The 25,508-nt window shown below is 35.2% G+C and overlaps 2 protein-coding genes across 3 annotated transcripts; both read right to left on the bottom strand.

Annotated features, from left to right (window-relative positions):
- Positions 1 to 1,515: 1,515 nt before the first annotated feature.
- Positions 1,516 to 11,761, bottom strand: LOC125818783 (uncharacterized). The gene is made up of 13 exons (XM_049498296.1): positions 11,278 to 11,761; positions 9,396 to 9,477; positions 9,184 to 9,287; positions 8,781 to 8,907; positions 8,607 to 8,701; positions 8,319 to 8,442; positions 7,580 to 7,660; positions 7,242 to 7,340; positions 6,980 to 7,162; positions 3,799 to 3,939; positions 3,614 to 3,670; positions 2,796 to 2,930; positions 1,516 to 1,864 (listed from the first exon to the last, which is right to left on the bottom strand). The coding sequence occupies exons 1-13, from the start codon at positions 11,316 to 11,318 to the stop codon at positions 1,661 to 1,663; spliced, it is 1,473 nt and encodes a 490-aa protein (XP_049354253.1). The 5' UTR covers positions 11,319 to 11,761; the 3' UTR covers positions 1,516 to 1,660.
- A 7,215-nt stretch (positions 11,762 to 18,976) lies between these two features.
- LOC125818977 (uncharacterized protein At3g52155, chloroplastic) lies at positions 18,977 to 25,312 on the bottom strand. Of its 2 annotated transcripts, none has more exons than XM_049498485.1 (5): positions 24,832 to 25,312; positions 22,613 to 22,712; positions 22,309 to 22,488; positions 21,050 to 21,167; positions 18,977 to 19,472 (listed from the first exon to the last, which is right to left on the bottom strand). In XM_049498485.1, the coding sequence occupies exons 1-5, from the start codon at positions 25,103 to 25,105 to the stop codon at positions 19,404 to 19,406; spliced, it is 741 nt and encodes a 246-aa protein (XP_049354442.1). In that variant the 5' UTR covers positions 25,106 to 25,312; the 3' UTR covers positions 18,977 to 19,403. The 2 variants fall into 2 exon arrangements, with proteins under 2 accessions (XP_049354442.1, XP_049354443.1); XM_049498486.1 differs by lacking the exon at positions 18,977 to 19,472 and adding an exon at positions 22,118 to 22,193 and having other exon boundaries at positions 21,045 to 21,167; positions 24,832 to 25,250.
- Between the last annotated feature and the right edge of the window lie 196 nt (positions 25,313 to 25,508).

Below are 25,508 nucleotides of genomic sequence, written 5' to 3'. Positions count from 1 at the left end.
ATTGGAATGATATTTTGATTAGATTTCAGGATGAGGTCTTCACCTTTGAAAGTTTGTTTTGATCAATTTTTCAAGTGAAATGTATGTCCAAGCTCAACTTCAAAAACTTTTGTTTTAATGTTTCAACTACATCTATGTCCAAATGCGTACTTGACGTTTTCGTTGTGCAAAATGTTTGCATGAAGAGTCAAATGCATTTGCCTGACAGACATAAATGTCAAGTCAAATAACTAATTCTTGCATTTTGCACAAAAAAATGGTGAGGAGTACATGGTTGGGTTGGTTCGGATTTTTCAAATATCAAACCAAACCATTTGTGTCCGATTTTTAAATTTACAAACTAAACCAAACCAATAAAACTCGAGTTTTTCAACCTCGGGTTTTTTCGGATTTTTTCGGGGTTTTAGGTTTTTTGGGTTTTTTCGGTAAAGCATTCATACAAACATATAATTTACTTGTACTTCAAATATTTTTTTAGTCCTACCAAAATATAACTATCTAAGGTGTTTCTTTAAAAAATAACATAAAATATGATATGATTAATGACACTAAAATATCCAACAAAAATAATAATAATGAAATCGCGTAAAACAATTATTGCAAATTAACAAGTCATAATGAAAATGACCATAATTTAAAAGTACTAAATCATGCTAAAATAAGTTCAATAAGTATTAGTTACATGACTAATATTAAAGGAAATTAAAACTAGATTATGTATTTTGATTGTCTAAACCAATGTAAAACTAAAGAACAAATATTCAATATTATTGTCATTCTTAGTGTTGAATTGATTTTCTTTTTACATTAGTATTAATTTGATTTTGATTTAAGCTTTATTATAATTATCAACATCTGAGGACTATAATCTTTATTGGACCATTTAGAATTCTAAGTTTCAAACTTGAAATAATATATTAAAAGATAAAAACTATGAAAAAGTACAAGAAATATTTAAAAATTATATCAAAGTAAATATTTTTATGTATAAAATAAAATTTTAAAATTATATGTATAATGACGGGTTGGTTTGGTTTCGGGTTGGTTTTTTTTAGTTAAAACCAAACCAACCAGTCGGGTTTTTTTTTTCAATACCAAACCAAGTCAAACCAAACCACTAGTCTTTTTTCCGGTTTGACTCGATTTGCGGTTTGGTTCGGTTTTCGGTTCAATTTTGGTTGGTTTTTTTTTTTCATACCAAACCACTAGTTGGATTTTTTTTCAATTTGACTCGATTTGCGATTTGGTTTGATTTTCGGTTCGATTTTGTACACCACAACTTGTGACATCAAATGAGAAGCTTCTGCATGTTTGAACATAGCTACTCAGCAGCTGGGCTGCATCACTTGGTTGTATCAGACCTAAAGAACCCATCTTTCTGTTGAAGAATTTTCTCCACTAATCAAAGTGGACCATATAATTTTAAACCGACTGCATAATCAAACTAAAACCCAAACATTTGAAAGAAAGGGGACACAGGAAAGTTTACTGGCATTTAAATTTTCTTGAACCAATTTCAACAAATTTAACATTATAAGGAGAGAGTTATAATTAGTTACATAAACCTACACTATTGCTAGGCATACACACAAGAGCCACTAAAGAAAAAGTTGTCAACTTCTCCATTTATGGAACAGAGCTTGTGAATAGCAACAGATGGTTAGGAGGAGCTGTATCTCCTATGGTTAATCCTCTTCTGAAAGCAAAGCCGTAATCGCTGGCTAAGAGCTTCCAGCTTTTCAAACTTCTCGCGCTTGGATTTTTTTGTGATTTGTGCAGCTTTCTTTTTTCCTTCGTCCTTTGATGAGTCCAGTGCAGTATGTTGGTTATCGCGAAGAGGGGTCGCAAGCACATCTACAGTAACCTGCAACTCAAACAGAACTTGCAACTGTTTATCACGAAGCATATATACCAGTAGAGCAAAATATCTACTGGTTGAAATAGACTCAAGTCAGTGACCCTTGAACTTTATATCATGCAACAAGTTGGTACTATTTTTTTCATTCAGCTGATATCATATTCAATCCCAAAGTGTTTTGGCTTATTTAGAGGGCTAATTTGACCAGCTTTCAGAGTGATATTGAGCATGAATAAATAATAGTTAAGGACTAGAAATTAAACGGAAAATACCACAAACTTGTTTTCTTTTCCATTTCAAAATATAATTAGTTAGGACTGAACACAATTAGCAATATGGTCCATAAGATTAGGATAGAGGGAAATATAACCTTGAAGCATATCTAAGGCGCACATAGATGTAGACAGGCAATTTTATAAGGCTGTCTTCAATGAAAAGATCCGAGAAATGAATTCATTCGTTTTGGTCAATCCACTCTAACCTTGTTTAGAGCTGAGGAAGGGTTTATATAGCTCAAATGAACGTGTACATGAAATTACTTTGATGTCAAGAAATGATGGAAACATAAATATGAAATATATCTGCTTTATTTATGTGGGAAAGGTGATTGTCTTCGCTCTTGCATTAGCACTAACAAAATTCTGATTGATTTGGCTGAGATATTCTTGCGGACTAAGCCTGGATCATGACCAGATAATGAATATGAGGAGCGCCTATTGAGCATTGAATCTTATTAAAAGATGAAAATACTTTTCAGGTTTGAGTGTTTAGAATTGAATAATGCATGAATTACTATATGAATGTAACTGTGAGTTGTATACAGGGTACAAACTTACATTTTATATGAAATTGCAGGGGTGACAAAAAAACTGCTATCTACAAGTATGGCAATGGGGATTCAAATCTGATTATCAGAGTGGGAGCAGAAGCACAATACCTGATTGCCACTGGCGGCATCTACAAAATCTGCGGTAATCTCATCGTCACTTCCCAGAGATGAGCACCTTCCCCAACTCTCTCGATTTGAGCTTGTGCAAGAGTAACAGTCCTCATTTTCGCCACTTTGCTTGTCCTGAGAATCAGAATATCTGAAATTTTGGTAATAGCGAAATAACAACCAAAACCAGCACCAAAGAAGAGTATTGTATTTCTAAAGACTTAAACTGCCATCAATCTGACACTCCATCCTTCTTAAAACAAAGGTCCCTATTTCAAGTGTCAGCAAAGTTTTATTTTATCATAATATTTTTTGATATCTAGACTGGTAGCTCAAATAAAGATCTCGGGATAGCAATCCCGTATCTAATCCTTCATCCAAAATAACCAGCTGGACAACTGAAAGAGGTAGTGGCAGAACCAGGATTGCAAAAGATAAGCGCAGGATTAAAGACACCGAACATCAGACAACGGACCTGCGATTCCGAGGATGGCCAAGCAAGGATTTGAAAGCCACTAGAGATGGGGCTTGGACATAAATGAGATAGACGAGAGAATAACAAACTTTTTTCTCCAAAAGGGAATAACATATTTGGAAAAAAGGAAGAAAAGGGGAAAAGGAGTTGCAACAGATTTGGAGAAAGTCAAAGAAATAAAAGAGAATATTAGTTGCAACAACCCTTGACTTGAATGCAAATGTTTTAATCCTTAACCAGTGTACCACAGTACAAATGGTGTGGGCGCCCACTCCCAGTAATGCTTTAATCGATGAATCAACACATTTAAGAGTAAACTGCGCTGAAACAGAAGTTTGCATACCTCTGTTTGTGGAGTAGCATGACCATTAAGTTCTTCTCCTCCATTAATTAATGGATCCTACAGTAAGTAACAATCAATCAACTTATAGTGAAGTAACTTAACATCACTACCATTGAGAAAAACTCATCGGGGAAGAGATAGGGGTGGAAGAACATGGGAACTTGAGAGTTAAGGAGAATTCTTACATTTAGACTAGCAATTGGGGCAATGTCAGCAAGGAGTTCACCAGCAGACTTAGCTGTTGAAATGCTAGGTGGCACAGATGAAGAGCTTGCTGTATCAGAAGTAACATTCCGAAGAGTTGCAATTATCTCATACAAGAGATTCTATGAATAGATCACCGGAAATGAAATGTACATCAGACCGCATGATTCACAACAGTTAAGTAGATATATATCGTTAACAATCATGTCAAATAGACAAGGAACTACTAGTAATACACAATACTGTGAAGAATTTATGACAGCTAAGTTAGACATCAAATTAGTTTCGATTACTTCTCGAAGAATGAAGTGATTGCAGTGCAGAAGTTCTAGAGTTACTTGTAAGCAGCATAAATGTATTTTTCACACACACACACACACATATATATAAGAAACCCTTGTCATTTTACTTCACATTTTACGTAAGTTGCTCGGACTCAGATGCGGGTGTCCGATACGGGTGCATATCTTGAGGTTGGATCCTTCGTGATCTAATTTTTAAGATTCGGGGATATGGATCCATGTATGGATACGGGTGCGGGGATTCGCCTAAAAATACTTAAAATATCTAAAAATAGAGTTATAAAATGTAAATTATAAGATATTATGTAGAGAACTTGAGGAGAATCCTGGAAGGAGATTAAAGGAAAAGGAGTGACATAGAAATTTCTATATATAAAAGGTATTCCATTTTCTTCAATTTCACCTTAGCTTTTGTATTGATTACAAAAATCATTAAAACTGTCCAGACTTTCCTAATCGATTTTGGTCAAAGTACCCAAAATCGGTAGACCAAATCGGACATGGATCCCACACCCACACCCATGTCGTTTCGAGAAGAGTGCGGCACCAAAAATGAAGAGTCCGAGCAACTTAGCATTTTACTACTTACAAGGTTAATGAGGTAACTATGCCAAGTCAAATTGAGTGAGTCCTATAAACACCCTTCTCTAATCAAAATCATACAAGCTGACATAATCTAGAAAACTAACTCTGAGACCATGATTATTTTTTCTAATTAATCATACAATCTAAAATTAATCCAAAATCTCCCTCACATAAACAAGAAACTCTTTTGCCAAGATCCAATTTTCCATATCACCAATTTAACTACCCCTTTTGACCCAAAGGAATGGACCATTACAATTTGGAGAGTCAAACCGACCGTTTTCCTTTTACTATAAAGTTTTCAAACATCTTAACTATTAAAAATATGACATATAGTAACTATTCTTTTTACAAGGTAATACACATATATAGTAACCAGTGTTGTGAAAGGCGATCGCCTCGTCACCAATGACGAGAGGCGAGGTGAGGCGAGGCAACCCTTCATCGCCTATTAGCTTTGTGGTGAGGCGATCTCCAAAAGGCGATGCCATGGGGACAATGGCGACAAAGGTAAGAATGGTGTTGCCTTTTGTATTTCCTTACAAAAAAGGCGACCAATTTAAGGTTTTTAAAGTTAAAAAAGGTATTATAGGGTTTTCTTACCAAATTTGCACAATTGCACTCTTAGATTGCGACTCCAACTAGTCGACTCAACTAGACTTCTCCGGCAGCCAGCCAGACTTTTTCGGAGACACCAAAGTCCAACTAATACGTATTGCTTCTTCCTCTGTTTCTTTTTCCTTCTTCTTTAGACTTCAAAGTTACTTCTATTGACTTTTGTTATGTGTTTTTCTCATTCAAGTTCTAGACTTTTTAGTATCTACTATCTATTTTCAGTTTTTGAATTGAAATATTTGCTAATATGTTATTGTTATTGAGATTTTGATTAGTTGTATATGCAATTAAATATTTTAATTTTTCTATATTAATTGATGCAACACTTCAAAAAGGCGAGTGCCTCGCCTTGTGGCAAAACAGACCCTTATCGCCTTTTGTCGCCTTTCACCGTCCAAAACACTGATAGTAACTTTTATGTACATCAATATCAACCATCCTCTTCTTTAATATACATCAATATCAACCATCCTCCTCTTTAATGTATCAACTAATTCTATTGAATTCTTTATCAGTGAACTATATTCCAATTTCCAAGTGTCTATCCAAACTGACACTCTTAATCTAGCTTCGCTACTCTCTCCTTTGTATAGGCAATATGGCAATTTAAATTGGATTTACCCGTCAAAGTAGGAGACAATATACCTTGATATTCTCGATCCTTCTTTGATTCAAATCATTGTTCCATCCGAATTTAAAAAGATTATTATGTGGGACCCCTTCCTTATGTAGGACCAAATCTTGGCATAGATGTGATGGTTCTTCTCTAACCAGCCCACACCGGGTGTCCCAAACACTGCTCATACTCCCTCACATCCATGTGTCAATGTGATGACCCCATTGATTATTTAATACTACATCTAGGTACTAATGTAGTGCATGTCTAGGTTTTCCTTGCAAACATAACAATACTTAGAGGATTCATCATATTAAGATTATTATTATGTTGACCATCAATCTACTGCAACACTTCTCCTTTATCTGGACTTGGAACCAACTATATGTTGCAATGCTCACATAAGTCGTGTTAGGTGCCGAAAAAGTTACAATAAAATCTTGCAAAATATCCTCCCGCTTTAACCAACAAAAGACAAACCAAGAAGTTTATTGGTGCATGCAGAGTTCCACATCCCTTTTTCCTTCAGAACTGGAAGAAAGCGGGTCTTAACAAGTCTTCTCGGTCTATTTGGAACACCATTCCAGCTGTAGTCTTATGGATAATTTGGAAAGGAAGGAACACTAGGATTTTTTAGAACTCAGAAATATTGTCAATAGTAAGACTAGATGTATTTCTTTGCTTAGCTTTTGGCGCAACATGGCTAATGATGATGTAAATGGTCCCGTGGCCATGGTTGATATTGTTAGCTCGTTGCAATGCTTGTTCGGGATGTAATTTTTGAGCCAGCATATCCTTTTTGCTGGCTATTTCTATAGAGCTTCACATTACTTGTCAAAAATAAATTAAAAAAATTATGAATTTCTTGATCAAACAGAATTTTCTTCTCCTTGCTAATTAGTTAGGAATATAATCTTTTCTTCATTGACACAAGACATTGAACTCATCTGGTAAATACAATAATAATTAAAAAAAAACAATTCAAATCTAGGAAACTTAATGAGTTATTTACACTCGTCTGGAAATACAACTGGGAAAAATTACCTCATCCATTCCAGCACCGACCTTGATGTCCCCTAAATCGTAATATTTCTCTATTTTACTTTTAGTTGGTGAAATCCCGGGAGGGTGGAGGACATTGTAGAAGAAAATAGACACTGAATCATAATAAAATTGTGGTCGGGAGGAATTGTGGTCACCATCAAACTTGATAATGTTTTTATCACCCTGTACAAAGAAAAATAATAGATTACGCACAATTCACCACATCGCAACTTACTCCAAAGATATCCAAAATATTCTGTACCGCATATGATTTATAAATGAGATCAGAGTGATGGGGCTGAACAAACTTATCATCTTTAGCATGTCCAAAGAGAGCAGGAATATATGTTTTAGGAGAAACCTGCCAGAATCAGTAAAAATTTTGACACATCAAGATTAATACCCATTCAATCCAAATCAGATACATACCATAGTTGGAAAAACTTAAACCTGTTGAAATGCTCAGCTTAGTTATATGAGTATATGTTTTTTCCCAAATTAAGTGCATTATCAAACAAATTAACTACATGAATTAAACAAGCTTTTATCAACTTCAAAGGACAAATTGATTAGACTCTAGACAACCATGAGCTCAAGCACCTGTAAGCAATTAAGTCTCATGATATCAAACTTTGCCTTCTTCTGAATGACATGTCGCATATACTGCACAGCAACCTTTATCTGCAGAAACAAAGAGAGAAAGATCTCAATACCTTATGAGAATGACACAGGCGTTTGCAAGTACTTCAAACTTTCTTAAGACTATTAACACTCTTCTTCTTGCCTTCTCCTTCTGTTTGATGAACACTAGGGAGCCTTGACAAAATATGCATTTTTTAGCTAGAAGGGACATAAATAGAGCAGATTATATGCAGCAGATTAGAGATAGTTTTCAGTAAATTATCCAGTAGACATGATTTCTGGCAGTCATATTCTTATCAATGATCTTGAGCTAGTAGAGCCAACTAATGAGCCAAATATATTAAACCCTTTCCACCTAGAAAATATGGAATGAGCTAATGAAAAAAGTTCATTTTGAACTCATAATTTGGTCCTCTTCTTTCCTCGTGCAACTGTTTGAAAAAGACAAACTAAAACAGAGAAACAAACCACATTCCCGATGCAAAACGAATTGACCAAGTGCATATATACAAAATATAATGAAATAAAACCCACAAGATAGTAATGCACTTGTCTGAAAGAATAGTGATACACAAATTGATGTCATACAAAATGATTTCATTTTAACCACCCTTTCTAAGAAGAATCATAAATATGCAAGTACTTGTTTCAGATCACGTTATAGATGTCCATCCACAGAAAAGAAGGGGATCCATACGGTGAATTTAGGAAGCCTGATTTTGTAGACATCTACAAGCTCCATCATTAGATCAAATAAGTTAGAGAAGGCACTGTCCAAGACCATTCCAGCAATAGAAGGATCTTCCGCTCCATATAGAAGGCTGGTACATTAAACAGAATTATTAAAATTGTGATCATGGAATTATTTAGAAACAAAAAGAAATCAGAATCATAGTCAAACAGTCAGCTAGAATCTAACTTGTCTTTTCCAGAAGAATTTGGACTGAAAATTAACAAGCAATTGAAGTATGCAAAGTGAAAATACCTTGTAACTGCACCCATAGACCGCCCCCATAGACCTATGCGTGAAACTTTCAGGTTGCTTCTCAGATATGACACAACTACCTTGAGGTCATCTTTCTGATACGTAAACGAAGAGTTTTTCATATATCACAAGCACAACAAAAATAATGCATGCAAGAAAAGGAAAAGGCAGTACCTCATGCCAACCAAGACTAACGTAGTCGCCATCTGACAAGCCTGAACCCGAGAAGTCAAGGGTTACCACAGTGATGTTTGATGAAAGAAGTATTACAGCTGCCTCATTCGCATCAGCCCTACAGCCGCTGCAGGATCCAGAACAGAAGATAAAGCTCAATTTTGAGAATAAGACCTTAGAATATATTTTGTACATTTCAGTAAATATTTACTAAATCCTTTTACATACTATAATGTATGTGACTATATAAAAAAGGTCCACAGCCTAACAAGATTAGTGGAGCACATAATTATTAAATACCTAATGTCCTATATAATGTATTGACTCTTCATAAGATGCTCACAACTTAAGCAGATTAGCGTTCACGTCAATGAATTAAAAGTCATAAATGCAAACAGTAAACCTGTTTCCATGGCAGTATATAACACAAGGAAGAGGAGCACCATCAGGAAATGATGATGGAGTATAATGACTGCATCGCAAGGTATGACCTCTTTCATTCTTAAGCTGCAAAAAAATAAATAGATGAAACAAGGATAATCCAATTAATTAGAAGACGATGACTACACAAATTAGCAAGGGTGACCACTTTAGGTAAGAGGTGACCATACTTGCCTCAAAGTCTTCCCTTTTGTACTTTCTGCCCCCCAGACTGAACTCTTTCTCCCATAAAAACTGGTCTGGATTGTAATCTGCCCTGTTATACATTAGAGAGCAGTTGACAAACCTCTAAACAACTATCAAACAAATCAAAAGCTCAGATGATAGATTGATGCTTTATAGCACAAGGTTAGAGCTATTGCATCAAAGACCAAACAGAAAATGGATTGGTGGTTATATCATAGATCAAGCTGGAGACCTAGTTAAAAGAATTGGGGTGAATAATTAGACAACTCGTGGACCTAGGAAAATAGTGGCAAACATACTGCAGGCATATCTGAATGAATAGTAGTGTATATCTTTTTTGTTAAAATAACTAAGAAACCCTTGAGAGCTGGCAGTGCATTGTTTGAAACTTGGTGTGATCTCCAGGAAAACATGCAACAATGTCTCAAAAGTTCCAAACCCAAAATGCGGGAAAAGGAATTTTTGACAGTAGCATATTTGCTATGGCAAAAACATTATAGCTGCTGAAGGGATAATGTTTAGTTCCCCCTAATCAAAAGGTGAGATTAATGAGGTATATTCTTGTTGCTCAAATGATTTCACAAGTTACAACTAATTAAATACATGCCTGCAAACATTAAAATCTTGGACGGCAAGCCAAGGGTTGATAGACCAATAGTGTAAAACTAGCCTTGCTGCACAGAAGGTCAAGGGACTAAGCATTCCCCACCGCCACCCCCATCTCCCGCACAACTGTATATAATCATCCTTCCTGCATAGAAGGTCGAGGAACTAACCATACCCCCACAACCATCCCCTCACATCCCATGATATATAGTTAGAGAAAGCAAGAGGAGGAAAAACTTTGTAACTCCCTTGATAACAAGCTAACAGAAAAAGTTCAGAACAAGATCACAAACTCCTCACCAAAAAAAAAAAAAAGATCACAAACTGAATTCAGAAACTATTTCATTTGTGGCTTCTACATAGTTATCATGATCACGTGTCAGAGGTATAAAACGTGAAAGGAACTCCATCCTAAGCAGGCAGAAAATATGAATCTCTAGACATATGCAAGTCCTACCCAATCTCTCAGTGTTCCTTTTTTCTCTCATTCATTTTGCATGACCTTTTTTTTTTGGGCTAACCATGGTGTCCGATGCGGACAGATGAGAAGAAATCAACTAGTTTTGTTTTTTTATAGTAAAAAAGCTAGTGTTTTTCATCTCTGCAGGGGCTTGAACCTTGCGGGGAGTTGAACCTTGCTGGGAGTCTAATCTAAGACTACCTGATTCTCAACCCACTTCATTGACCACTAGGCCACGCTCTTGGGTACCATTTTGCATGACCTTTTGGCAACATAAGTTTCAATCCATTGATCATGAAAAATGAATAATTGGGCTATGTAAAGAAAGAAAAGAAAAAAGATTCTCCATCTCTAATTGTCTTTTTTCCCCCTTCATTTCTTCTGATACAGTTACATTTTATTTGTTTATTCATTTTTTAAAATAAATGGGGCAGGGGAAATGGGGTAGGGTTTACAAGGTAGGAACCGAACCCTCAACGAGATGAAAATTCAGGTAGCCAACCAACCAACTAAGCTAGTAAAATTCCCCGACTGATACAGCAACATATGACTTAATTTAATCTTTGTATTCACATAGTTTGATCAAATGCAAGAGGGAAAAGAAATACTAAAATTCCACAAAACATTCTACTTGGACTATGCAATTCAAACCTACATTACCCAATTAAGCAGACATAGAATCAATAACAAGTAGAACACACAACAATTAGAGCTAAATTCAATTAATCCTCAAAACAATGCCCTAAAAGAACCCCCCCCCCCCCCCCCCCCCAAAAAAAAAAAAAAAGTTGATGATATACTAACCTGGGCGGACGAATAACAAAATTGATGAACTGATCAATCATACTTCAAAATCAATTTTTTCTTGACTCCCAAAAACACTGCAATCTCTGATTATAAAACTCGATTTCGTACCATTTCAAAGTCGACCCACTTCAAGTTTTACCGAGTCCTTCTTACCCAAAGCAAAAAACCCACAACAAATGTAACTCAAATTCACAATTTTTTCTCTTTCACATCGCTCATGAAGCTGTATTAGTTCTTGAAAAGCTTGAATTGGAACTGAATTTGCAGATTTTTGGAGATTTTTCAAATGGGGATTCTGGATTAGCTGAGACAAGCAGGAGTTTACAATGTTGATTGTGAGAAGTTTATGGGATCCATAGCAAGAACTCCAGATGAAAGAAGAAGAAGAAAGGTGGAATCTTGTTTTGGAAATATTAGGATGTGATTCTAATTGAAGAAGCCTAGGCTTTGGGATACTTCACTACTAGCTCCTTTTTCTTTTCCCTTTTTTTTCGAGTCTTGGCTTAATAAATAAAGTTATAACTGTTAAAGTAATTATCATGTGATTATGAGATTATGAGTTTGACTGTGAAAATAATATTTGCATTAATATAAAATAAAATTGTTGATAATAGATCTTTGTAGTTTTGTCCTTTTTCTAACCTTATATGTAGTTGAAATTTAGTATATCGCAGAGTTTATTTGAGTTCGAGATATGAATATAGTTTTTTTTTTATAAATGCGAGATAATTCTTGTAGTTCTGTCTGATCCTTCTTCAGGTTCTGCACATACCTGGAACTTAGTGTATTGCACATTATTTTTGAGTTCGAGATGAAGAAATAGTTTTTATTAGAAATGCAGAATAAGATTGTGTAAAATAAACTTTTGTGGCTGAGTCTTCTTTTTATAAGGTATACAACGAGAACAAAGTACACTGAACTACTTTTTTATCTTCTATCTTTGCACTCAATATTTGTTTTCCATTCTGAAATTCAAATATAAATTAGCATAAAATACTCTTTAACACGATTTGTTATTTTTGGGTGTTTAAATTCGAAAACTTTAATTAAGAGGAGAGAGATGTTTATTACTATCGTATTAAGTTTGGGGAAATAGGGTTTTGATCCCTATGTTATTGTCTTATTCCGATTTCGATCCTCGTGTTATTTGGATAAGCACATTAAACCCTTAATTAATCAAAATGTGTTATTTTGATCCTTTAAATTGATGGATGACAAATATTTAACATAATTTGTGTTTAAAAATATAATATTTTTAAAAAGTAAAAAGTATACTTTAAAAAGAAAAAAGGAAAAAAAAAACATAGAGGAAATTAAGCAAATACCCCATAAAAGTAAAAGGGCTAACCCATCGGTGGCCCCTTAAATTTGGCACGAAATTTCACTTAGGCACCTCAAGTGGATGATGTTCATTTTAGACACCTCATGTAGGGTTTCGCTATGTCATTTTGACACTTTTTTGTCAATCAACAAAAATATATGAGGTGTGTGTTTACACTCGCGATGACGTGTAAAGTGGCAAATTAAATGACGACATTTGTCAAAAAATAATTTGTAGATAATGAATTTTGAATAAAAAAATAAAGTAACCAATGACTCAATGACACGTGTATTTTTGCCCAAATAATTTTTTAAAAACAAATTAAATCAATAAAATCCCCATGACCCCCTCCCTCCCCCCCCCCACCCCCGCAGTTGTCTTCTCCAATAACCCACATTTGCAGAAACACCCGCCGCCCCCCCCTCCCCCCCCCCCCCCCCGTCTTCTCCAATAACCCCCATTTGTAGAAACACCCCCCCCCCCCCCCGCGCGTCTTCTCCATATACCCCTACTCATTTGCAGAAAAATCTGCACATACCCATTCCCCCACCCCATTGTCTTCTGCAAATACCCCCATCTCTTTTTTGCTAAAACATTTGGGCACCTACATACTCTTTCTTTTTTAATAGTGTCTTCTTCAAAAAAAAAAAAATCTTTTTTACCCTAATTAGCAAGTTTAAAATTCATCAAAAATTAAACTTACTTCTCTTTAAGTATTAAATTCTTTCAAGAAAGAATTTCTTGAATAATTTAATATTTAATCTTGAAATGGGTCTATTCCTAAATTTCTAAAATAGTTTCCATCATTTTTCATTATTTTACTGTATCTATTTTTATTCACCATGTTGGATATTTAAGTTTGCAAAAATGGTGGCTGAAAATGGGAAAGAAGAAGAAAAAAATAATTAAAAAATCGACTAAATAGGCTTTTCACGCGCGCTCAACAAGTGTATTACACTCACTATGCCATGTAAGCAAAAAGTGTCAAAATGACACAGCGAAACCCTACATGAGGTGTCTAAAATGAACATCATCCACTTGAGGTGCCTAAGTGAAATTTCGTGCCAAATTTAAGGGGCTACCGATGGGTTAGGCCAAAGTAAAATAATTACAAACATATACTCATTTACATTCATACCCCCACTAAATAATTACACTATATACCCCCAACTAATTTCGCTTAACTAAGACTAAGTATCATATATTGTATTGGTATCATTAAGGCTGATCATTTCACTTAATTGATATATCAGTATATACATACTATATATATTGTTATAATATCATTAACTAATGATTAATTTCTAAATAAGAAACCTTAATGATACCATAAAATATATATACACTCTTATACTATCATTGACTAATGAGTGATTTCTGAATAAGAATTAATGATACCAATACAATATATATATACTGATTTAGTATCAAGTTAAACGAAATTATCAGTCTTAATGATACAAATACAATATATGATACTAATTTAATATCAGCTAAACAAAAATTATCAGCCTTACTAAATGGGGTGTATGAATTGTAATTATTTATGAGTGGATAAGTATTTCAAGAATTACTTTGAATTTGGGTATGAACTTATTTTGGATTTTATAGCCCATTTATGTAGTTTCCCCAAAAATATATTAGATTAGGTGGGCCCATTAGCGTATCGATCGGTTCAATTTGCTTTTGAAATTTTTCGATTCTACTTATCGGTTAGCAATTTGTAGTATGTTAAACCGTTAAGATATCGATTTATCGGTTATTGATTTGTCCTGATCATTATTGGTTATGTTACACAAATTTCATTGACAATTACTAATGGACTTGTAATACCCCGGCTTTTCGAAACGTCTAAATTGACTCGTATCTTCGTGGAAAGACCAGGAGGTTGGGTAATAAATTAAGAATAATGTGTTATGTGATATTTTAAGTGTTCAAGGGTTGTATCTCAAGTTTTGAAGTTTGGTAAGTGGCAAAATAAAAATTGGCAAAAGTTACCGTAAATTCCTTTTTAAAAATTTGTCTGAAATTTGGGTCAAATGTCTCGGAGATTTTCTCCCAATCTATAAAGAGTTATGGTGCCCACGACCTATGAAATCGAAGTTCTACGAGTCTAGTTTCCAATGCATCAACCTGTTCGTTCGACTTCAGAATGGAGAGATATTCGCGTTTTCGCAAGACTGCATAAACAAACAAGTGAGGTGGGTCCCCTAGGTCGGTGGAACTTTATATATATCATCTTCTTCGACTTTTCTTCATTTTTCTTAGTGAATAACTAGAAAACTCACAAAATCCACTTCTAGGATCAGCCAAGTTACAAATTTTCGTGACTTAAGTCCTTGACAAAAGTTGTTCTACGCGTTGAGCTCGTCAACATGGTATAATTTGTTTTATCGATTTCTTAGCATACCGTACTTTGATGTGTGGACAGCAGGGGTTTGGGCATATTTTAAAGTTTTGAGGTGTATTACGAACTTAAAATAAAGGTAAGACCCTTCTTCCATCGACTCTAGCTTTGATAAGTCGCAAATAACAATTTGCAATGGAAATACATATCTTTTATCGGATTATCGTGGTATCCTCTATTCTTTTGTGTTGATTATGGTCCTGTCTTGTTGTAGTATCGGGGGGGGGGGGGTTGTGAGTAAAGTCGTTAGGCCACGCGAATTCAGCGAAAAAGATACGTTAAGGCTATTCCCTACTTACAACATGTTTCCTTAAAGCTTAGGAGAAATGTAATTGGGTTGTTATCCTTGTTATACTTATAGCCATTATTGTTGATTGTTGGCTGCTTGGGATTCTTATTTAGTTAGTAGCGTCCCTATGTTGGACACAACTTAGAGGCTATTTTTAGAGGTTGCTTATAACTAAATTGCTCACTTTTAGCGATTGGATTGTTATTGTTGCCTTTGGGGCTATTGTGTTAGCTGCAGGAATGTGATTAGAGCCTAGAAGAGTTATGTTCTGCCTACGGGGCTATATGGATACCTAAGAGGTCTATGAGTTGCCTACGGGGTTATATTGATGCCTACAAGGTCTATGAGTTGCCTACAGGGTTATATTAACACCTAAGAAGGTTATGTGCTTCCTACAGGGCCATGTTGTTGCCTAAGAGGGCTATGAGTTGTCTATAAGCTATGTTGATGCCTAAGAGAGCTATGTGTTGCATACGGGGCTATATTAATGCCTAAGCGGGCTATGTGACTGCCTACGGGGCTAGGGGACTACCAATAGGGGTATATAGACTGATTGACACCTTTCGAGCTTATAAGGGCCTGAGTAGGTGGTCTTGTGTGTTGTTTGTACCTGCCGAGCTTATGGGGGCTTGGTTAGGTTGTTGTTTTATTATTTTTGATAAGTTAAGTTTTAGGAGAAGGTATGTACACTTATCTTATCCTTGATTTATTTATCAAATTATTTCAGTATATTAGGATACCTGCTCATAGTCTATTGTCTCTCATACTCTGTACATTATTTCGTACTGACACCCCATTGCCTGGGGGCGCTGCATTCATGCATGCAGGTCCCGACAGACGACCCAGTAGACCTCCTCAACAACATGATTGACTTTTATCCGATTAGCTAGCCCTTTTCCTCTCGAGCTATCAGAGTTTGGAGGTTTGTTAGCTTTTGTTGTATATATTTTTATGGGTAGGCTGGGGCCCTGTCCCGCCAATCTTTACTACTCTTAGAGGCTTGCAGACTAGTGTGTGGGGTGTGTAGCTACGTTATGGTCATGCTGGCCTAGTTTGTTGGTTTGCTGAAGCTTGTGAGTTGTTTGATGTATTGTCTTGATATGTACATGTTTTCAGTATTGGCATAGAGATCATGGTGGCCTCGACGGCCCAATCAGGACTTCTGTGCTAGTTTTATATTTCTTTATATGAACTCTTGGGAGTAGCTGTTTTGTTTATAGATCTGTTGACAGGGGCTTTGTCGGTCGAGGGCTTAGTTTTAAGCCGAGATATACTTGTTTGTTTTCTTGATTGTGTGTGGCTGTCATGCGCTAGTAGCAAATGGTTCAGCATGATCAGCTCGGGCCTGAGTACTGGCATTAGGAGCCAGTTGCTCCCTTTGAGTTTGGGGCGTGACAAGACTAGTCTTTAATAAACAATATGTAGTAGCCAGTAGTCACTGGTGGACTTTTCCCCATTTCTTTAAAGTAGAAAGGAGGTAGACAAACCATTACTACATATTAAGTGATATAAATGTAATTAATTAAACTTTCAATCGGGTTATTGGGGCACCCGATTAGAAACATGGTCAAATCGAGACCCGATCCAATAAGCTAATAAGAAGTTTGTAGTAAATCGAAATCTGAACCATTAAGCCACTAACCCGAATCATTAACTCAATAATCAAATTATCGATTGAGATTATCAATTTCGATTTGATTTTGAGCCGTCCTACTTCAATCCTTTTATCTCCTTTTAAGCATTGATCTGACTTGATGAAACCTTATTCTTAGCCTATTTTTCTAATGTCTTTTGTTCTTCCTATAACTTTATATTATCTAACTATAAAAATATTTATATTTAGGTTAAATATTAACAACAAGATTGAGTCTATTTAAAAATAATGAAACTAGTCCGTTTTCACAAGAGTACGGAGCTTCAAATTAAAGAACTTTGTTTCTTCAAGGAGTTGAGTGAAGTGTGACATGAATTGATAGGTTTTTTTTTGGGGGTTAGTGCTTCTCAAAATTAATTCGGGGTCTTTCTTTTAAAAATTTAATATACTAATTATGTAATTTATTTAACATTTGATCAAAGACCAAACTGACATATTTTAATTAATTGAAGGTTTAATGTGCTTAGTCGAATAACACAAGAATCAAAATTAAAATAAGATAATAATTCAGGGATCAGAACTGTTATTTTGATTGTGTTAACTTCCTTCTAATTTACCCATTAATCTTCTTGTTTGACTGTATTATCCAAAATTGAATGGTTTTGATTATTATTAGGCTTTTGGTTTAATATTATCCTATTTACTAGGAAAATATTTCTCTATTTTTGCTTTTGACTGATAACAGAATCTAAGAATGATTCTGATAATTTTAAGTCCTAGTGAAAAGTAAAAGAGATAAATTTGGAACTTTCTTCTTGAAAAAATAGGGTACTTGGAGTGAATGTGCTTTTATTATTATTAAATACATTTAGTTCATTAAACTAAAAATGGAATATATGGGATAAATACATAATATATATTTGATTTAATATTAGATAAACTTAAATAAATTTTTATTTTCAATTTGTTGATTAAGAGCCCATTTGGATTGGCTTAAAAAGTAGCTTTTAAATAAAAAAAATAAAAAGTCAAACTTAAATGACTTTTAAGTTTTTTTTTAAAAAAAGTAGGGGACTCCTACGTTTGATTTTAATTTTTTAAAACTTATTTTAAGTTGTTTTTAACTTTGTCAAACACTTTCTAAAGCTAAAAATGTCTTAAAAATAAGTTTGACCAACTTTTAAATCAATCCAAACAAGCTCTAAGAGTATGAATGGATCAAAACAGACTAATTTCTGATGATACGAGGATAAATTTATATGTTTTCCCCTATTTTTTTTTCCTTAATTAACAATTGTAATTTCTCTTAAAACTGTAGCATACATTTTTCTACAATTACCAAAGTTAAGTTATTTAATTATCCAATTTTAAATAGTAATGTGATATTCTTCTCATGTGAATCACTTTCTAAAAGTTATTTGTCAACTAAGGTCGTCACTACTTTCATTCTCTCTTTTTTATTTATTCGAAGGTTCAAGTATTATATATTCTCGAATAACGGATAATGTGAATCTCCTTGTGATATATTTATTTCCAAAAAAAGCTTGTAGAGAAAGACTTTGAAGATGTACTATAATATTCTCGAATAAGGATAATGTGAATCTCCTTGAGATATATTTATCTCCGAAAAAAGCTTGTAGAGAAAGACTTTGAAGATGTACTATAAACTTTGTAGAGCCACCACATTTGCTTTATCTAGATGATAGAGAATGATACAAACTTTGTTTGAGATTGAAGATGTACTATAGACTCTTATGCCACGGCCCAAGTATATATCTCGCATGTAAGGTATACAAATAATAATGTCATATCTATAAGCAACTACTATCGTTGCCAACTCTAAATCATGCTCACCGTTTCGTGTATACAACAACACACAACCCACATGCAAACTTTGTAACAACTACAAATGCTTCAGTCCCAAACAAGGTGGGGTCGATAAGATAAAGCCTCGCTGACCATGTTTTAAAAAGGAATGTCACACTGTCAAAATCATTTGCTTAACATCCTCTCCCATATCAATGGCTTAAAATTTATGAATTCAACCAAAAAAAAAATGTGCAAGTGACACAAAGGTGAAAGGTCTTAGTTTAATATACTTTTGTGCAAAATCAAATTTACAAAAATATTGTTCCTCTACATAGTGGTTACATTACATGGGTGTAAATTTAGCAAAACAAGCTGTCCATCTGGCTTGAATTACCCAACAAGTAGTTCTACAATTGAGATAGTTGCCATAGGCGTCTAGATTTGAGCGAAAATAAACTTTTTGTACAAAATAAATACATCAGAATGACCAGCCCGATCGTAAGTGGAGCACCAAGTGATGCTTATGAAATATTAATGTTATCCCTTGAGCATGAAAGGCCTGCGCAGTGGGGTGGTAGTAAGATACCTGAATAAGCTTTGCAACAATCAACCAAAAATTTGCAATTTGCTTTGCTTCAATCCGGCCTTTTCTGGGCTGTTGGTCCCTCAAATGGCGGATTATATACTCCTTAAGCTGACATGTCTAAACAGCAGTGTCTGGCTTCACAAGCCCTTGAAGCTTCCACCCTCCAGGTCCAGCCAGAGAAAATGCCTGAGGAGAGCACTTAAGTTAGAGAAGATCAAAGACTTCAGAAACTTCATTTTGCGACTTATGAAGCTATAAAGTTCCATGAAGCACGCACAATCATCTTTGCATCTAAGACTCGGATATGGTTCCTCACAGACAAATATGCGTCTTTAAGTTGTTCTCTTCCTGTTTTTGGAGTTCACTTTTCAAGAAACTGTATCCACAATTAAAAGTATCTATAAAGAGCCATATTCTCTTTAGAAATGTCTGCATTTCCATTCGGATATGGTAATAACCTAATTCCAATACATAATATTTAATGCAAATGATGATTAGACTTCACAATATTTTAGGGTGCAAAGAACCAGTTAGGGAGATAAAAAGGAAAAAGTGAAAGATGGGAAAGTAATAATTACATATTCCAACTGTCTGAAAACACAGTCGTGGATTCACGACTCTTTATAGAAGCAAAGGGAGAAAATATAGTATGACATCAACTGACTTTCGTTGATTTGGAGTAAATTACTCAGAAATCGACCAGTACTGCCCTCCTAAATTTCGGTCACAAGCCAAACACTTGGACCTATCTGTAGTTCACCCTCAATTTGTGATATATACTCTTAGAAGTGAATGTTGGGCCTTGTGCAACTAAAATCCAACACATTCGCATGATGAGGGTCTCAGAGATGTGATACTAAAATAGATGTGTGGTTATACCATATTAGACAAGATTAAAAATGTCAATATTCATTATTCACCATAAGGTAGGATAAAATGCGAGAAGGTTGCTTGAGATGGTTTGGTCATATCCAGTCGTCGACCTCCCAATGCACCAGTCCGTAGGTGAGATACCATGGTGCGTAAAGGTGTGGAACAAGGTAGACCTAACATGGAAGGAAATTGTCTCAAAAGGCCTACGATCTTTTGAAATCCATGTAGGGCACAATGGTATGTTTCAGTCATGTTAGTATGTTACTTTAGGTAATATTATTTCTAGAGTCTTTTAGCCTTAGTAGAGATTTTTCCGCTGAAAGAAAATATAGAGAACTTCTAGTACTTATTATTTTTATTTTGTTTAATATTGGGCTAATATGAATTTTAATAAGAGAAACATAATCAGTGAGGATTCATATAGCTGATCCCAACTTGTTTGATACTGAAGAGTAGTTGTTGTTTGAGTTGATACTCATTTGTTGCAAGGTATTCGATAATTTTCGTGAGAATATTTCTACACTCTAATAACAATGAAGTTCATGAAATTCTTAGCTACCAAACTACAGATAACTACCATAGATCAGACTTGGTTGACACTTGACAGGAACGAGGTTTTAATGACTGCTTATAATAGGAAAGTAGCTAGTTAGGAGTTCTGGTTAAGACAGGAGAGAATTAACTTGGGATGACAAAAGCTAGGGGGAACAGACGGCAAGAAGAAAGCAGGGCTGTAAAACGATACGATAAAGTAATAACATGCCCTATTTTGGGGGTCAATAGCATTTCACTTCACAGTAGAACTCGGTATACCAACCAACCATATGCTACTTTAATGCAATTGAATTTGCCAAAGTAAGAAATGGAACCAGCAGTTACAGATACAATACCTCTTCCCACGACTTCCCAGTGGCTTCAAGCAAAGCAGCATTACAAGTCTTTAGTTCTACAGTAACACCTGACAACACTGAGGCTGCCTCCTCCCATCCTCTATTGTGTCCCATACACCTGAATAGAGGATTAAATTTTAGTATTTTACTATGAAGCACTTTACCCAATAACTGTCAATTGACATAATGAACTGTCATTTCTCAAACCGGAGATAAAATAGAAGGTTGTACAAATCCAATAATTGTATGAGGTTAATACTTCCAAGTAATGGGACAACCCTTTACACTAACTGCATGCAAAAAGCAAAGTATTTATTTCACAAAAACATTATTATCTACAAAGACCGTCTGGTCATCACTACCGACAAAAATATCTTTTATACTCCAAAAGCGTACAAAAAGAAACATTTGTAGAAAGGGGTTTTCTTTAACTCTTTCAAATGCTTTTATGTTTCTCTCATTCCCTATGATCCACAAAAGTGATTAGGGAGCTATTTCCTATACTCTTCTACACATCTCCCAGCTGAATATCCATGCAAGTCATTTCTGTGGCGATCTTGACATCATCCAATTCAACTCCCAAAATATTCCATACTGTATACCATAATTTATATATCGTAACAAGTGACTGACATTTCAAATGTCTTCCTGCACATCAAAACCAACAAATAGTATAGTTTTCTCCTCATGTTTTCTGCAATGAAGAATGGCTCCCACGTCGTACTAAAAAAATGACACTTTTCTCTGAACATGGCCAACTTGCGCATATCTCGACCATTTCACTGGGTACCTGCTACCTACTTCCTTTCACCAGGACAGGAATCGAGTAACTGAAACTCAACCAACCAAGACTTCGGCAGATGAGAAGACATCATCTAGTGGTTTTCGCCTCCGCTAGGATTTGAACCTAAGACCTCATAGTTCTCCTTCCACCACATTAACCACTAGGACGCACCCGAATACATACCTAACCACTCATATCGAGGAATGAAGAAAATTCATGTCCTTCCTCTTTATTAGCCTGTTATAATATGATTTCAAAACTAACTGGCTGCCTCTCTGGTTTACATTTGCAGCTGTGGGTGAGACTTATTTGTTTGTACAATAATCCAAGCAAATATTTGAGCACTCCATTCTTCCAGTCCTGCAAATTTCTTATCTTTTGAAGCACCCATAATAGACTTGTATGCAATGTATTAGTGCTCTTCCATTATCTAAAATACCACCACCAAAGAATCACAAGCAGAAGGAGAACTCACATGACTGTTAAGATCTCATCCCTCGAGTATTTACATATTGCTTGTCGTAGGTGCTCAGCTGTCTGCCCATCCATTGCTGCCACAGAATAGAAACTTGAAATAAAATGTACTTCAGCTTCCAAAAAGGCTTGAACTTGCTCCTGCATTATTTTCAGTGTTTCCCGCGTTCGCAGTGCATCACTATGCAATAAGGAAAACGAAATGATCACTTAGTTTGTTAATATCAACATAATTGATAAGCAGCTTAAAGATCTCATAGCAAACTCCCTTCTAGGTAAGTAGGTGTTCTTAAAGAACCACTAACCTTGATAAAATAAGTTGTGGAATCCAGCCCAGTTTTAGAAGGTTTTGCGAGACCTTGATAGCATCAAGTTGTCCAGATCTACTCAAAGGACGATCATGATCTGCTCAAGAACGTAATGATGAAGCATTATATTAAACCTATGAATATAGCTACTTTTATGTTTATAGAGCAACACAGTAAACTTTTTCTGTAATTGTTTCTTTTACAAGAGGAACATTTGCATGAGGTATGGAATGCAAGTCATTGGAGCATCAAAATTGAGCTATGTTTCACCCATTACAACTCACAGTTTTAAAAAACAGAATCCATAGAGTCCTCCTTCCTGTGTCTCTTCACTTCAATCCTAATTTAACCACTTCTATGAAGCAAAAGAAATTGCTGTACTACTCTACTCTACATAGATTACAAGAGAAAACAAACATAAGAACCAACTTTGGCTGTTCTCCTGTTTCTGCATCAGGAAAGTGCTACTAATATTTTCAAAATGAAACAAGAATATAATTCGGTTCTACAGACTTCAGTCAACAAGAATATATTCAGTTCTTCATTCGACAGCACCTGGAAGATGAAGACATAAGGAGTGACTTCAACGCAGATGCATTTTTGAGAGGCAAGACCATTACTGAACAAAAGAGAAATAATGTCGAACTCGACAGAAAAAGAAAACCATTTAGAGGTAAAAGTCATTACTTTATTGTAAAACATTCAATTTTATAATTGTAAGACTAATTCTAGGGAAACTGACTAAAGCCCTTTGCTTTATGGTAAAACTTCAAATGCACCCAGACAACTGTATGTGCCTGAATAAGAGGGTGCTCCTTTTCAATTATGATTTCCTCCGAACTAGTCACTACAACAACAACAACAATAAACACAATGCAATACCACAAGTGGGATCTCCGAGGGTAGAGTGTACGCTGACCTTACCCCTACCTTAAGAAGTTACAGAGGTTGTTTTCCGATAAACCATCAGCTCAAATCTAAGTTGCGGGTACTCTTCACTTTCAATGCCGCACCCATGTCGGATTCTCCAAAAATCAGTGTTATCAAAAGTGAAAAGCGCAAAAAGGCTCTAAGGTCCGTAGGGGCTTTAAGCGCAAAGCGCAAATAAAGCGTGGGCGTTGATGAAAAAAGGCGCAAAGGGAGAAAAAAATACAAATATATATGTTTAGTCCAAGACTAATAATTATAAACATGAATGACAAATATATGATCAAAGAAATTGAATTTTTTTTTATGATAAAGTGAAATATCAATTGTTTAGTGTCACTTCTTCATAAGAGGCTCATTGGCAAGGAAAAGTTTGCCTTAGAACCTTGATGACAACAATGAAGCGCACATAAAGCGAGGCGAAGCGCTCAACACGTTTTGCGCCTCGCTTCAGGGCTTTAAGCGCTCCTTTGATAACACTGCCAAAAATACACTACTTTTAGTGAACCCGACACGCACCCCTCGACATTTTTGAAGAGTCCAAGCAACATAGGTTCAAATACTTCGAACTAGTCACTGATGAGAACAAATACTACTAGCTTGCCCAATTTCACCAAAACAAAAAGAAAAAAGCAAAATTCTTTTTTCAATCCATACAAAAACTTAAAAGAACATTTGACACCATATTCAACAAAAGAACCCAAATTCAGTAATGAAAAGTCAGTATCGCACAAACTTAACACCTTGTAGTACAGTATTATCATTTAGCTTCCAAACAGAACAGAAATCGGAGCTCCTAATTGCATACACTTGAATCTTTTAGGCCATCATTCAAGGGTCTATTGGAAACAGTCTCTCTACCTTAACTTCCGAAGATAGGGATAATGTTTGTGTACACTCTACCCTCCTCAAACACCACCAGTGTAAGATTACACTGAGTTTGTAGCTGTGGTTGAATCTTTTAGGTGCTTAGTCGTTAAAAGTACAGAATTAAACAGGGAAAAGAAAAGGGGTTCATGGATATAGCTCAAGTAATGGATTAATCCTTAAAACTACAAAATTGAACAGGGAAAACAAAAGGGGTTCATGGATATAGCTCAAGTAATGGATTAATCCTTAAAACTACTGAATCTAAACAGGGAAACAGAAAAGGGGGTTCATGGATATAGCTCAAGTAATTGATTAATCCTTAAAACTACTGAATTAAACAGGGAAACATAAAAAGGGGTTCATGCATATTCCTAATCAAGCACTTTTTTTAAAAGATTTTAGTAGCTAAAGATGATTACCCCGAATAGAGCGATTCTCCCAAGAACTCTTCGCATGTCGAAGCAATATGAGTCGACGAGCAGCAACTGACGATAGGGTTGTTGTTGGGGTTTCTGTAGAAGTGGAAATCTGCTGCTGATCTTGATTGGTTTCAATTACAAGAGAACCAACACCACTTCTAGATGAAGCAACCATAACACATTTTGGGTTTTTCTTGATTTGGGATTTTCTACAGGAGTAGTAGTTGTATGGTACTTGTAATGGTTCCACAAGAGATGCTACTACAACATTCATTTTCTTGGTACCTTCAATTACTCAGCATTCAAAATAATGGCTAGCAACTACAAATTTCTTCTCCTCTGAGCTGAGCAAAAATGCATACAATTAATTTGCACTTCAAGCTGAGAGTTTCTTGTAGCTTAGAGTATAAGAGGTTGTTTGGATTCTCTATAATCAAAAACTAATCCTAGAAAAAATCTGTCTTCATCCTGGATTCTTCGCAATAGATTCCATTTTCCTCCTAAAAAAATTTTTTACTCTTTTATAAAAATAATATTTTTTCCATCTCAAATTATTTGTGGTATTTGTGTTATAGGTCTCTTAAGAAAATATTGATTAGGAAAAGTTTTGACTATTTTATGGTTATTTATGTATTTGTAAGATATAATCTCTTTTCATAAATATTTACGTCGATATT

The sequence above is a fragment of the Solanum verrucosum genome, unplaced genomic scaffold (genome assembly GCF_900185275.1).
Source record: "Solanum verrucosum unplaced genomic scaffold, falcon-dt-bn FXZP01000252.1, whole genome shotgun sequence".
NCBI lineage: Eukaryota > Viridiplantae > Streptophyta > Magnoliopsida > Solanales > Solanaceae > Solanum > Solanum verrucosum.
Note: the sequence above shows the minus strand (reverse complement) of the source record. Positions and strands in the feature narration are given on the sequence as shown.